At 41.3% G+C, this 15,050-nt stretch overlaps 1 protein-coding gene across 1 annotated transcript in view; it reads left to right on the top strand.

Annotated features, from left to right (window-relative positions):
- PBRM1 (polybromo 1) overlaps positions 1-15,050 on the top strand; it is a 154,888-nt gene that overhangs the window by 17,271 nt on the left and 122,567 nt on the right. The window contains 2 exon segments of the mRNA XM_017862427.1: positions 6,082-6,296; positions 10,115-10,231. Coding sequence (XP_017717916.1) covers positions 6,082-6,296; positions 10,115-10,231 — 332 coding nt within the window.

The raw sequence follows: 15,050 nt of genomic DNA on the forward strand, positions 1-15,050 counted from the left end.
TTTTTTTTTTTGAGACAAAGTCTATTGCCCAGGTTGGAGTGAGTGCAGTGGCACGATCTCAGCTCACTGTGACCTCTTCTTCCCAGGTTTAAGTGATTCTCCTGCCTCAGCCCCCCAAGTAGCTGGGATTACATGTGCCCACCACCACGCCCGGCTAATTTTTTTGTATTTTCAGTAGAGATGGGGTTTCACCATGTTGGCCAGGCTAGTCTTGAACTCCTGACCTCAAGTGATCCACCCACCTTGGCCTCCCAAAGTGCTGGGACAACAGGCATGAGCCACCATGCCTGGCCATAGAAATTGTTTTTTTTTCCTTGAGATGGAGTCTCACTCTGTTGCCCAGTCTGGAGTGCAGTGGCATGATCTCGGCTCACTGCATGCTTCGCCTCCCGGGTTCACACCATTCTCCTGCCTCAGCCTCCCGAGTAACTGGGACTACAGGCCCCCGCCACCACGCCTGGCTAATTTTTTGTATTTTTAGTAGAGACGGGGTTTCACCGTGTTAGCCAGGATGGTCTCCATCTCCTGACCTCGTGATCCACCTGCCTCAGCCTCCCAAAGTGCTGGGATTACAGGCGTGAGCCACCGCGCCTGGCCAAAATTTTTGAATTATCGTAGATACTAAACCTTTTTTAATTATATGTTTTAGTTTTTATATATATATTTTTTTCTTTGATTTTGTGTGTTTCAAATATCTTCTCCCACTGTGTGCGTATCTTTTTACCTTTCATGGTATTTTTTGATGAACAGAAACATTTTATTTTAGTATAATCAAATTTATCAATCTTTAAATGGGTTTATTTGTATCTTGTTTCAGAGATTTCTCTTGCCCAAGATATTCTTCTATTATATGCTTTTCTTAAAGTTTTATAGTTTTGTCTTTCATATAAGCCTTTAATGCAGCTGGGATTGATTTTTGTCTTTTATAAGGTAGGAATAAATGTAGCTGGGATTGATTTTAGTCTTTTATAAGGTAGGAATCAATTTTTTTCCCACGTGTATAACTAACACTATTCTCTCTGCGTTTGTTCGCAGTCACTGCTGTCATCATTTTCATGTGTTCATGGATCTATTTCTGTCCTTTTATTCTAATAGGCCATTCTATTTCTACCTTAATTACTTTGGCTTTATAATTTTTTTTTTTTTTGAGACACGATCTCTCTTGTTGCCCAGGCTGAAGTGCAGTGGCGTGATTTTGGCTCACTACAGCCCTCATCTCCTGGGTTCAAGCAATCTTCCTACCTTAGCCTCCTGATTAGCTGGAACTACAGGTGCTCACCATCACACATGGCTAATTTGTTGTATTTTTGATAGAGATGGGATTTCGCCACGTTGCCCAGGCTAGTCTTGAACTCCTGGGCTCAAGCTATATACGCCCCTCAGCCACCCAAGTGCTGGGATTACAGGCATAAACCACCATGCCCAGCTTGCTTTATACTTCTTTTTCTGGTTAGAAAGTAGGTTAATTACACTTGACCCTTTGCCATTTCACACACATTTTATATTAGTGTGTTAAGTCAACAAGCACACAAACAAATTTTTTTGAATTTTTATTGTGATTGCTTTGACTGTAGATCGTATTAGTGAAAATTGACATAATGTTGACTGTTCCAATCTGTGAATTTGGTATGTCTTCATTTATTTACGTCTTTTTAAAAGTATTTTAGTAAAGCTTTAAATGTTTCTTCATAAAGATTCTGTAAATATGTTGTTTATTCTTGAAACTATAAATGTTTTGGTTTTGGGTTTTTTTTTATTTTGTTTTGTTTTGTTTCGAGATGGAGTCTTGCTCTGTCGCCAGGCTGGAGTTGCAGTGGCCTGATCTCGGCTCACTGCAACCTCCGACTCCCTGGTTCAAGTGATTCTCCTTCCTCAGCCTCCCAAGTAGCTGGGATTACAGGCATGTGCCACCATGTCCAGCTAATTTTTGTATTTTTAGTAGAGATGGAGTTTCACCATGTTGTCAAGGCTGGTCACGAACTCCTGACCTCAGGTGATCCACCCACTTTGGCCTCCCAAAGTGTTGGGATTACAGGCGTGAGCTGCTGTGCCCAGTCCTTTTAAAATCTTTTATATCCTCGCTGATTTGTCTGCATGAACTTTCTACTTACTGAATTCAGTGTTTTAAAATCTTATACTCTGATTATCGATTTGTCTGTTTCTCCTTATAATTCTGTTACTATTTGCCTTATATATTTTGAAATCATGCAAATAGGAGCATACCAGTTTAAAATTATTACATTGTCCTAGTAAATGGAACTTTTTGGCATTATGTGATAGCCCTTTTTATCACTAGTAATGTATTTTGTTGACATTAATGTAGTTACACTAGCTTTATTTTGGTGTTTACCTAGTTTGTTTTTTTTATTCTTACACTTTTTTTTTTTTTTTTTTTTGAGACGGAGTCTCGCTCTGTCGCCCAGGCTGGAGTGCAGTGGCCGGATCTCAGCTCACTGCAAGCTCTGCCTCCCAGGTTTATGCCATTCTCCTGCCTCAGCCTCCCGAGTAGCTGGGACTACAGGCGCCCGCCACCTCGCCTGGCTGGTTTTGTATTTTTTAGTAGAGACGGGGTTTCACCATGTTAGCCAGGATGGTCTCGATCTCCTGACCTCGTGATCTGCCTGTCTCGGCCTCCCAAAGTGCTGGGATTACAGGCTTGAGCCACCGCGCCCGGCCTATTCTTACACTTTTAACATGTTCATATTCTTTTAATGCTGAGGTATGTCTTGTAAACAACATATATATGAACTTCTATTACTCCAGTGTATAATCTTTATCTTTTAACTAGAGCATTTCAACTCTTTATAGTTTTAGTAATTGCCATTATGTTTAGATACGTTTCTACCATCTAAATTTCTACTCTATTCATTTCATCTTTTTAAATTTTTTTTAAAATCTTTTTATTTATTTATTTATTTTTTTTTTTGAGACGGAGTCTCACTCAGCCGCCCAGGCTGGAGTGCAGTGGTGCGATCTTGGCTCACTGCAACCACCATCTCCCGGATTCAAATGATTCTTCCATCTCAGCCTCCTGAGTAGCTGGGATTACAGGCACCTACCATCATGCCCAGCTAATTTTTGTATTTTTATGGGGTTTTACCATGTTGGCCAGGCTGGTCCTGAGCTCCTGACCTCAGGTGATCTGCCTGCCTTGACCTCCCAAAAGTTCTAGGATTATAGGCATGAGCCACCATACCTGGCCTTAAGTGTTTTTAAAGATGAGGTCTCACTAAGTTGCCCAGGCCAGACTCAAACTCCTGGACTCAAGCAGTCTTCCCATTGCAGTCTTACCAGGTAGCTAGGACTGCAGGTGCACACCACCTTGCTCAGTTTCTGTATTTTGCACTTCAATGCATTTTGTTATTTTTTTCTCTATGCCTTCTTTTGATTTCATTTTTTTGCAAAACTTTTTTCCTCTTATTACCTCTAAAATTTGGAAATTGTAACACCTATGGATAATCTTTTAGTTCTTATCTAAGAAGTTTTAGTATGCATAATTAACTTATCAAAGCCAGAAGCTAATCAGGATCTTAATCCTCCAAACAATACAAAGACTTTAGAATAATTCAACTCTGGTCACTCTTTTCCTTATTTATAATGCTGGTGCTGTGTACTTTAGTTCTTTTGTGGCAATTTTTGAATCTCGTAGAAAGTGATCCCCAAGCTTTTTGGAACCAGGGACCAGTTTTGTGGAAGACAGTTTTTCCATGGACAGCAGTGGATATGGGGGGTGGGGGGCAAGGTCAGGATGAAACTCTTCCTTCTCATGTCATCAGGCATTAGATTCTTATAAGGAGCTCACAACCTAGATCTCTTGCACGCTCAGTTCATAATAGGGTTCACACTCCTATGAGAATCTAATGCCACTGCTGATGTGATAGGAGGAGCTCAGGCCATAATGCTCTCTTGCCTGCTGCTCACCTCCTGCTGTGTGGCCCAGTTCCAAACAGGCCATGGACTGGTAGCTGTTTGTGGCCTGGGGGTGGGGGACCCCTGCCATAAAATACTATTCAGCCAGGCATGATGGCTCATGCCTGTAATCCCAGCGCTTTGGGAGGTTGAGGCAGAAGAGTGCTTAAAGCCAAGAGTTTGAAATCAGCCTAGGCAGTGTACTAAGACCCCATCTCTACCAAAAAAAAAATTGTTTTAATTGGCTGAGCATGGTGGTGTGCACCAGTAGTCCCAGCTACTTGAGGGGCTGAGGTGGAAGGATCATTTAAGCCCAAGAGTTCAAGGCCGCAGTGTGCTATGACCATGCGACTGTACTCCAGCCTGGGCAACAGTGAGATCCTGTCTTTAAAAACGTTAATAATAACAATAATACTGATTTGTAGAGTCAGTACAATTCATTATTGCGACTTTCTTTATTCTTCATTCCTTTTTGCTATTGAGAAGTCATCCGTCAGTATGATTGTAGTTCCTTTAAAGGTTATCTGTCTTTTCTTTTCTAGCTACCTTTAGTATCTTTTTCTCTTTTGTATTTTATAGTTTCATTGTGATATATTTTTTGTATTTTCAGTAGAGACAAGTTTCACTATGTTAGCCAGGATGGTCTCAATCTCCTGACCTCATGATCCGCCTGCCTCAGCCTCCCAAAGTGCTGGGATTACAGGCGTGAGCCACCACGCCCGTCCACCATGCCCAACTTTTAAACATTTTTAACACATCTGTTTTTTATTCTATGGCAGATTATTCTGACAATCTAATATTTGAATTCCAGTATCTAATACATATATTTGTTTAGTTTCACTGTCATTTTTGCTAGCTTTCTCTTGTGATTCTTTGATTCTTATGTGCCTCATGATTTTTTACTATGAGCTCATATTTCTTGGAACTTTATCTCTAGAGATCACTGGAGCATTAAATTCAAGTTGGTTTCATCCAGAAATGATTTGTTGCTTGTCCAGGATGACTGCCCTGTCTTTGTTAAGGCTAACTTATGATGAAGAGTTCTCAGAGATTCATTTCACGCCTCTCCTCTCCTCTCAGTGCCATGGTTTGAGATAGGTGTGAGTTTAGATAGGTAGAGGTTGAGATGGGCAGTCCTCCTTGCTCCTTGGCAGTGCAGAAACTGATTTGAGTTCCCACTAACAGTGCAGCCATGGCCTTTGGATTCCCAGCTTCTGGTAGACCCTGACGTTTGTCTTCCCTCCTTGCTGCCAGAGAAGCCTTGGAAATCAAAGCTTGTTTTATCACAAATGAATGCCCACAAAGTGAACATTTGACTTCAGTGTTCTGGGTTTTCATCTGGGTTCCTGCTTTTACTCCTTTAATTTTATGAACATCCTTACTTCCTATTGGCATTCCATGTATGCATTTTTAAAGTTTTATTTCTTAAAGTTTGCATCCAATGTTGTTTTAACTAGAAGGTTTCAGTCAAGAGTTTATTATACCCGCTATACTTCGTGAACAGACATTTTGAAACAAGGTATTAAGGAATTTCAAACTAGAAATATTAATAACATCAGAACAGTCATTAGCGTCTATCCTTTAAATCAAATCTTATCCTTTAAGTTGTCTTTCTTAGTGTCTGAGTAATTAGTTTTTTTGGGTTTTTTTGGTTTTTTTTTTTTTTTTTTTTTTTTGAGACAGAGTCTTGCTCTGTCGCCAGGCTGAAATACAGTGGCACAATCTCGGCTCACTGCAACCTCTACCTCTCTGGTTCAAGTGATTCTCCTGCCTCAGCCTCCCAAGTAGCTGGGACTATAGGCACGCACCACCATGCCCAGCTAATTTTTGTATGTTTAGTAGAGACGGGATTTCACCGTATTGGCCAGGATGGTCTCGATCTGTTGACTTCATGATCCACCTGTCTTGGCCTCCCAAAGTGCTGGGATTACAGGAGTGAGCCACCGTACCCGGTCATAATTAGTTTTAATTTAGCAAATCATTTGTCTTCTGCCTGAAGTCTTTCTGTAATGAGATAAGACATAAATAATTTGATTTCAGAATGTCTTTAAAACATACACTTAATTTTTTGGAAGTGGGATTAAGACCCATATATGTTTTAATCATGAGGATGTTAAAATTTGTAATAGAATTTTCAAAATTGTGTCAAAATACTGGTCTTTGCTGAAGCAGGTACTTTAAAAGTAGCAACTAATCTCCAATACATTACTAAAGTGATTTTTTTTCTTTTTGCTAACATACAGCCAGATTCTCCTGAATATAAAGCTGCTTGCAAACTCTGGGATTTGTACCTTCGAACAAGAAATGAGTTTGTTCAGAAAGGAGAAGCAGATGATGAAGATGATGATGAAGATGGGCAAGACAATCAGGGCACAGTGACTGAAGGAGTAAGTGTGCAGCTGGAAATTGTGATGGATGGGCTCTTGGAAGGCAGAGAGGGCCCTGCTTGTGATTCCCTCTGGGATGTTGTGGGCAACTAAAATTCCTGTGCAATTGTATTAGTAACTGGGAGGATAAAAGGACATTCAGCCAGAGAGCCCCACTCCATTTTTAAGGGATCCTAGGATATCCTGGACAATGTGTGCCATGTGTGGTGATTTTCATGAATTGTACTTATATTAATGCATATTTCCTGCTCAGTTTTAAAGAGAATCTTGATATTATCAAGGATTAGTCCAGTATTGCTACATTGAGACATCATGTAAGGGAAGGCAGTATGATTAGAAGTTGGAATGTAATCACCTTAGTGAGGAATATTTCTGTAGGTTAGAATGGTTACTGTTCCTAGAACATACCAGGTGTGTTTCTACCACTGGAATTTTGCAGTTGTTCTTCTGCGTAGAAGATGTTTCCTTTGGCTTTTCCCGTGACTGTCTCTTTTTTATTATTCTGACACCATCTAAAGTGGTATCTACTGAGACAGGACTTTCCTGACCACCCTATCTAAATTGTTTGCTCTGCCTTCCTCCTTTTTAGTTCCTACCCCACCCTGTCATCACAGGGTTGTCTTCAGTTTTTATAATGTCACTATATGTGAAATAATAACATACTAGTTTACTTGTTTTCTCTCTTCCCCCAAGCAGAATGATTGCTCCTGAGCAGGTATCTTCTTGTTCATTTATTCTTTATATCTACACTATACCTGGCACGTAGGTGCTGATAAATATTTACTAAATAAATACACATGCTTCATGGCCAGGCACAGTGGCTCACATCTGTAATCCCAGCACTTTGGGAGGCCAAGGCGGGAGGATCACTTGAGGTTAGGAGTTCAAGAACAGCCTGGCCAACATTGTAAAGCCCCATCTTTACCAAAAATACAAAAATTAGCTAGGCATGGTGGCAAATGCCTATAATCCCAGCTACTCAGGAGGCTGAGGCACGATAATTGCTTGAACCTGGGAGGTGGAGGGTGCAGTGAGCCGAGATGGCGCCACTGTACTCCAGACTGGGCGACAGAGTGAGTGAGACTCCATCTCAAAAAAAAAATGAAAAAAGAAAATAAAAAGACATGTTTGAAAAGAGGAGAAAAGAATAGTAGAGGAGATCACAACTCTTCTACCGCTAAATTATAAGAAGCACAGTGCAGAATATTCCCCTTTCTTCCGTAACTTATCTACATAGGCCTTTTGCTGGAACACAGAGAAGCAGTGATGGGTGAATTTCTCAAAAATATAATTACTTATTAGAGTCTCAAAATACAGTTCCTAGTCAGGTGCTATGGCTCACCCCTGTAATCCCAGCACTTTTGGAGACCGAGGCAGACAGATCACCTGAGGTCAGGAGTTTGAGACCAGCCTGGTTTCAAACATGGTGAAACCCCATTTCTACTGAAAATACAAAAATTAGCTGGGCATGGTGGTGGGCACCTTTAGTCCCAGCTACTTGGGAGGCTGAGGCAGGAGAATCACTTGAACCTGGGAGGCAGAGGTTGCAGTGAGCTGAGATCATGCCACTGTACTCCAACCTGGGTGGTAGAATGAGACCCTGTCTCAAAAAAAATATATATATATGTGTGTGTGTATATATATACACACATACACATACATATAGTTCCTATATATTATGTATATTTTATATGTGTAAAATTTTGTATTTTATATATGATATATAAATATATAGTTCCTCAGCACCTTGTCAATTTAAGTAATTAAGTGATTGGAACTAGATAGAAGGCTAAAATTAGGAATTTCCTGGAATTCTACTCTCTGGTATAAATGCAGGAGAAGCAACCCATGCTTTCTTCAGTAGAACACTGCTTGCAGAGGCCCCACCCTTAGTGTAGACCTTCAGGGCTCTAGTCAAAAAATTAAAATGCCTACATTTAGGACTTGCCCATATTTCTTTCTGTAGTGCATAATTGATGAGAAATTGGGAGGATCTTGTATGTTCCCATTTATACCTCCCAAGCCTCTTTCAAATTTTGTTTTTTTCAGACGGTGTCTTATTCTTTGGCCCAGGCTGGAGTGCAATGGCACAATCACAGCTCACTGCAACCTCCATATCTTGGGTTCAAACGATTCTTCTGCCTCAGCTTCCCAAGTAGCTGTGAATGCAGATGCCTGCCACCACACCAGCTAATTTTTGTATTTTTAGTATAGATGAGGTTTCACCATGTTGGCCAGGCTGGTCTCTAACTACTGACCTCAGGTGATCCTCCCACTTCAGCTTCCCGAAGTGCTTGGGATTATAGGCGTGAGCCACCATGCTAGACCCCAAGCCTCTTTATAGCTCTATAATTCTCATGGAGGGAGAAGACATTTTCAGGTTTCTAATGTTTAAATCAAGGATGATTTTCTTGGGACTGGCGCGGTGGCTCACTCCTGCAATCCCGACACTTTGGGAAGCTAAGACTGGAGGATCACTTGAGCCCAAGTGTTTGAGACCAGCCTGGGCAACATAGTGAGATGCCCATGTGTTCACAAAGTAAAAAAAACTAGCCAAGCATGATGGTACACATCTGTGGTCACAGCTACTTGAAAAGCTGATGTGGGAGGATTGCCTGAGCCCTGGAGTTTGAGGCTGCAATGAGCCATGGTCACGCCACTTCACTCCAACCTGGGCAACAGAGTGGTGAGAAAAAAAAGTGCTGAACCTTAAAATTGAGACTATACTAAATAAAAAGAGCTTCTGTTGTATTGGGACAGAATACCTTTACTTTTGTGATTTAAACAAGGAAAAACCATTACTCTTTATTTTATATGTACAAAGAATGATTTGGACTAGAAGCATCATTTAATCCTTGACTGAGACATTCCATTGCTTATTCTAGAAACTTGCTTCAGACTTGGACCCTCCTTGGTCAAGTACTCTTTGGGGCATATACTTCCTGTGTTGAAACAGTGACTAAGCTAGGTATAAACCAGTCAGTCTAAAGAGCAGAAATGGTGTACATTGATTTACTTAATCACTATTTAGTTTTGACTTAATTTGAATTCAGTTGTTAGACCTGGTAGAGCACCCCATGGTGAAAAGTATGTAGTCCCAACTTTATGTAAGTAGTCATTGTCCTGTAAGAATATGAAGACCAATAGATGTGAATAGCAGATATAGAAATGACCGACTATTATGGGACATGTTTTCTCCTGCTCAGTTGCTCATTTTACATTTGTAGCACTTAAACTTTGCCATTATAATGTTTACTGTAGAAAAAGGTTCAATAAAAGGACCTACTACAAGGGATTTCATTGCAAAAATAACATAAGGAGCCTCATTAGGTTCATATAGGTTATTCTAGGGATGCAGTGCCTGTGTCCAGCATCAGAACATTATGGGGTATTCTTGAAATTTGGAGTTAAAATAAGTACTGGTTAGGAGTTGCTTTTTTTTGGCCAGGTACAGTGGCTCATGCCTGTAATGCCAGCACTTTGAGAGGCCGAGGTGGACGGACATGAGGTCAGGAGTTTGAGACCAGCCTGGCCAACATGGTGAAACCCCGTCCCTACTAAAAATATAAAACTTAGCTGGGCCTGGTGGCGCACGCCTATGATCCCAGCTACTCGGGAGGCTGAGGCAGGAGAATTGCTTAAACCCAGGAGGTGGAGGTTGCAGTGAGCTGAGATTGTGCCACCGTACTCCAGCCTCTCCATCTCAAAAAAAAAAAAAGAAGTTGGTCTTATGAATTAGCTTTACAATTTTAGAAGCTATGTAATATTCAGCATTTTATTATTTTTCTTACAAAGTACTTTTTTCTCCACATTACCAGTCTTCTCCAACTTACTTGAAGGAGATCCTGGAACAGCTTCTTGAAGCCATAGTTGTAGCTACAAATCCATCAGGACGTCTCATTAGCGAACTTTTTCAGAAACTGCCTTCTAAAGTGGTAAGTGATGCAATTATAAAAACAGGTAAATGTCAGTGTTTTGTTTTTAGTACTTCAAGAATTTTATTAATTACTGATAAATAAAGTAAGTTTAAAAGGAAGGTGTTGGGCCAGGCATGGTGGCTCACGCCTGTAATCCCAGCACTTTGGGAGGCTGAAGCAGGTGGATCACCTGAAGTTGGGAGTTCGAGACCAGCCTGACCAACATGGAGAAACCCCATCTCTACTAAAAATACAAAAAATTAGCCAGGCCTGGTGGCGCATGCCTGTAATCCCAGCTACTCAGGAAGCTGAGGTAGGAGAATCACTTGAACCCTGGAGGCAGAGGTTGTGGTGGGTGAGCCAAGATTGTGCCATTGCACTCCAGCCTGGGCAACAAGGGTGAAACCCCATCTCAAATTAAAAAAAAAAAAAAATGGAGGATGTTGGACCAGGCGCAGTGGCTCACGCCTGTAGTCCCAGCACTTTGGGAGGCCAAGCAAGACAGGCAGATCACCTGAGGTCAGGGGTTTGAGACAAGCCTGGCCAACATGGTGAAAACCCATCTCTAGTAAAAGTATAAAAATTACCCTGGCGTGGTGGTGCGTGCCTGTAATCCCACCTACTCGGGAGGCTGAGGCAGGAGAATTGCTTGAACCTGGGAGGTGGAAGTTACAGTGAGCTGACATCACGCCATTGCACTCCAGCCTGGGTGACAGGGCAAGATTCCGTCTCAAAAAATAAATAAAAGGAAGATGTTGGAGGCAGCCAAGAGATCCTCCTCACAGCAGCACAAAACATACACGGTCTATCATTTTACATTATCAGAAGGTTGTGATTTTTATGTTTTTTGTTTTTTGATTGGTAATTCTTTTTGTTTGTTTCTTACTATGGTAAAGGATATGTATCATAAAATTTATCATTTTAGCCATTTTAAGTGTACAGTACATTCACATTTTTATGCAACCATCACCACCATCTGGAACTTTTTAGTCTTACAAAACCAAAACTCCATACCCATTAAACACCAAGTCCACTCTCCTCTTCTCCTAGCTTCTGGCAACTACCATTCTGCTTTCTGTCTATGAGTTTGACTATTCTAGGTATATCATAGAAGAAGAATCATACAATATTTGTCCTGTGACTGGCTTGTTTCAATTAGCATATGTTCAGGATTCATCTATATTGTAGCCTGAATCAGAATTTCATTCCTTTTTAAAACTGAATGGCATTTTGTTATTTATATATAATATCTTTTGTTTATAAGTTTTTTGGGGTGTTTGGTTTTGTTTAGAGATAGAGTCTTGCTGTGTTGCCTAGGCTGACCTCAAACTCCTGGGCTCAAGCGATCCTCCCACCTCAGCCTCCCATGTAGCTGGGTATACAGGCGTGTGCCACCATGCCTTATTACATTTTGTTTACTCATTCATCTGTCAGTGGACATTGGGTTGTTTCCAAGATTGGTAATTCTTCATTGATAAAATAAGCACCTTAACTAAGCCTTATTTATTATTTATTTTTTTGAGACGGAGTCTCACTCTGTTATCCAGACTGGAGTGCAGTGGCATGATCTTGGCTCACTGCAACCTCTGCCTCCCGAGTTCAAGCAATTGTCCTGTCTCAGCCTCTCGAGTAGCTGGGATTACAGGCATGCACCACCACACCCGGCTAATTTTTGTATTTTTTAGTAGAGACAGGGTTTCACTATGTTGGCCAGGCTGATCTTGAACTCTTGACCTCAAGTGATACACTTGCCTCAGCCTCCCAGAGTGCTGGGATTACAGACATGAGCTACTACACCCAGCCTAAACGTTGCATTTGTGAGTGGAAACTTTCTCTTTGTGTAGGAGACAGGGTAAGAGGAAGATAAATGAGTTCTTCCTCCTTTTAGTTCTCTTTGATCTTCTGGTGATGCTGAAAAAAGAAAAATGAATTAGGTACTCTTCTACCTGAAAAAGGAAGAGGTTTTCTAAACAAGTGAGACCTTTAAAAAGTATCAGAGTTCCTTATGCCTTTACACCCAAAAGATAGGTAACATACAGATTTGACTCACATTAGCCTATGAAACCGGAAACATTTTCACGGCCTCAGCATTCTTATATTTCTAGGTAAGGGTATACTTCCAGAAGTACTCTACGGTAGCACTTAGCCCTATTGTGATCATTTACTTTTCTGTCTACCTCCTTTTCTCCCTGAATTTCTTGAGGACAGTGACTGTGCTGTATTTACCTTTGTGTTCCTGTCTATAACTGGAACCCGATCCGAAGGATTGGATGACTTCGAATTACTTTGTACCCCATGCTGGGTGGTCATAGGTATGCAAGATGCTTGTTGACTGATGAGTAGCGTGCAACTTTCCTCATCAGTCACTGGCAAGTCTAGTTATTTAAAGATGTGTCTTGACTAGCTGTAGAATAGTTACAACATTAGAAATAAAGCATCTGACCACTGCTGTCCTAGGTGTGAGTCTTACTAGAAAGATACAATTATTAATATTGGTCATATGACTTAAAATTTTAAGAAAAGGAGTAAACAGTGTGATGATTCTTTGAAGAATTAAACATGGAATTACCATATGATCCAGCAGTTCCACTTTGGATACATACTCCGAAGCAAGTGAAAGCAGGGTATTGAAGAGATGTATACCCATATTCATAGCAGCATTATTCACAATAGCTAAAAATGGAAGCAACTCAGGTGTCCATCAGTGAATGAATGGATAAACAATATGTGACATATACATATAGTGGCATATTATTTGGCATTAAAAAGGAAGGAAATTCTGAAACATCCTACATGGATGAACCCTAAAGACATTTTGTTAAGCAAAATGAGCCAGTCACAAAAGGACAAATACTGTATGATTTCTTATATGAGGTACCTAGAATACTCAAAATCTTAGAGACGTAAAGTTAGAATGGTGGTTGCCAGGGGCTGGAGGGAATGGGGAATTAGTTTAATGTGTACAGAGTTTCCATTTTGCAAGATTAAAAAGTTCTGGAGGTGGATGTTGGTGATAGTTGCACAGCAGTGTGAGTGTACCTAATGCCACAGAACTGTACACTTAAAATTGGCTCAAATGGTAAATTTTATGTTACTATGTGAATTGTATTTTATTTTATTTTTATTTATAAAAAAATTATAAAAGAAGTGCAGGATAGGTGCAGTGACCCACACCTGTAATCCCAGCACTTTGAGAGGCCAACATAGCTGAGACTGTGTCTCTACAAAAAAAAATTTTTTTAATTAGCTGGACATGGTGGTGTACACCTGTGGTCACAGCTGTTTGAGGGTTCTGAGTTGGGAGGATCACTTGAGCCTAGGAGTTCAAGCCTGCAGTGAGCTGTGATCATGCCACTTCATTCCAACCTAGGCAACAGAAAGAGACCCTGTCTCTTTTTCTCTCTCTCGCTTTCTGTCACTCTCATTCACCCGCACACACATACACGCAAAATAGAAAAGAAGTACTGTCTTCGCTCAAGATTTATTCTTACGCTGCAGGAGATAATCAGTGATGGTCAAATCAACAACAGTGATTTGGGGCAATGAAACGTTAATGATTAGTTCCCCCCATACCCCCTTCAAGGTCAGCTTGAAGGAACTGGTTGGGAAAAGCAGGTTTCTATTGGTCCCTCAGGGTGTGACAGTTTGAAAGACAACAAGAATTGAGACCTGAAGGGGCAGGGCAGTTTTCACCTTTCCTTAGTAAGTCCATCCCAAGCAGGCTGGCTGTGTGGGAGAGGTAGATTGGGAATTTGTGGGATTGGATGACTTCGAATTACTTTGTACTCCATGCTGGGTGGCTTTGCCATAATTTGTCCTCTGAACTTTGTCTCAGAAGTAGAGCTGGTAAAGAGAAGGGGCAGCAATGGAGATTGATCCAAGTAAAGGAAGGAGTAGGGTTAAGAAAGTAGTGATAAGCTTAGGGGACAGATGAGATAAAGCAACACAGAGATCATCTATTCAGCCCAGTAACTGAGTGAAGGCTGTGACTTTCTGTTTTTGTTGTTGTTGTTTGGGCTTCGGTAGGGTTTGAACAGGTAGGAAGAGCTGGGAGAACACAATCTGACTTCCCCTGAACCTCTCCCATCTGATAAGACCAACTTTTGATATTTGGGCAACTGCAGTTATTTCCTCCAAGGAAGAAAATCTGTAGGAAAGCCTGAGGACAGTAAGTGATTCTAGGTTGTTGTGAAAGCTTCAAGGACATTCCTCAACATGTTCAACTTCTTGGGATGAGCTAGTATTTGATAAATCAGAAGTTGTTAATAATTTAGGTTCATTTTTTTTGTTTGTTTGTTTTTTCAAGACTGTCTTGCTCTGTCACCCAGACTGGAGTGCAGTGGCTCAATCTCAGCTGACTGCAACCTCTGCCTCCCAGGTTCAAGCAATTCTCCTGCCTCAGCCTCCCGAGTAGCTGGGATTACAGGCGCCCACCACTACACCCAGCTAATTTTTGTATTTTTAGTAGAGACAGGGTTTCATCATATTGGCCAGGCTGGTCTTGAACTCCTGACCTCGTGATCCACCCGTCTCAGCTTCCCAAAGTGCTGGGATTACAGGCATGAGCCACTGTGCCTGACCAGAATTTTGCTTCTTCTTATTTTTTTTTTTTTTGTTGAGACGGAGTCTCGCTCTGTCGCCCAGGCTGGAGTGCAGTGGCGCGATCTCGGCTCACTGCAAGCTCCGCCTCCCGGGTTTAGGCCATTCTCCTGCCTCAGCCTCCTGAGTAACTGGGACTACAGGCGCCTGCCACCGCGCCCTGCTAGTTTTTTGTATTTTTAGTAGAGACGGGGTTTCACCGTGGTCTCGATCTCCTGACCTTGTGATCCGCCCGCCT

The sequence above is a fragment of the Rhinopithecus bieti genome, unplaced genomic scaffold (assembly GCF_001698545.2).
Source record: "Rhinopithecus bieti isolate Rb0 unplaced genomic scaffold, ASM169854v2 scaffold_64314, whole genome shotgun sequence".
Classification (NCBI taxonomy): Eukaryota; Metazoa; Chordata; class Mammalia; order Primates; family Cercopithecidae; genus Rhinopithecus; species Rhinopithecus bieti.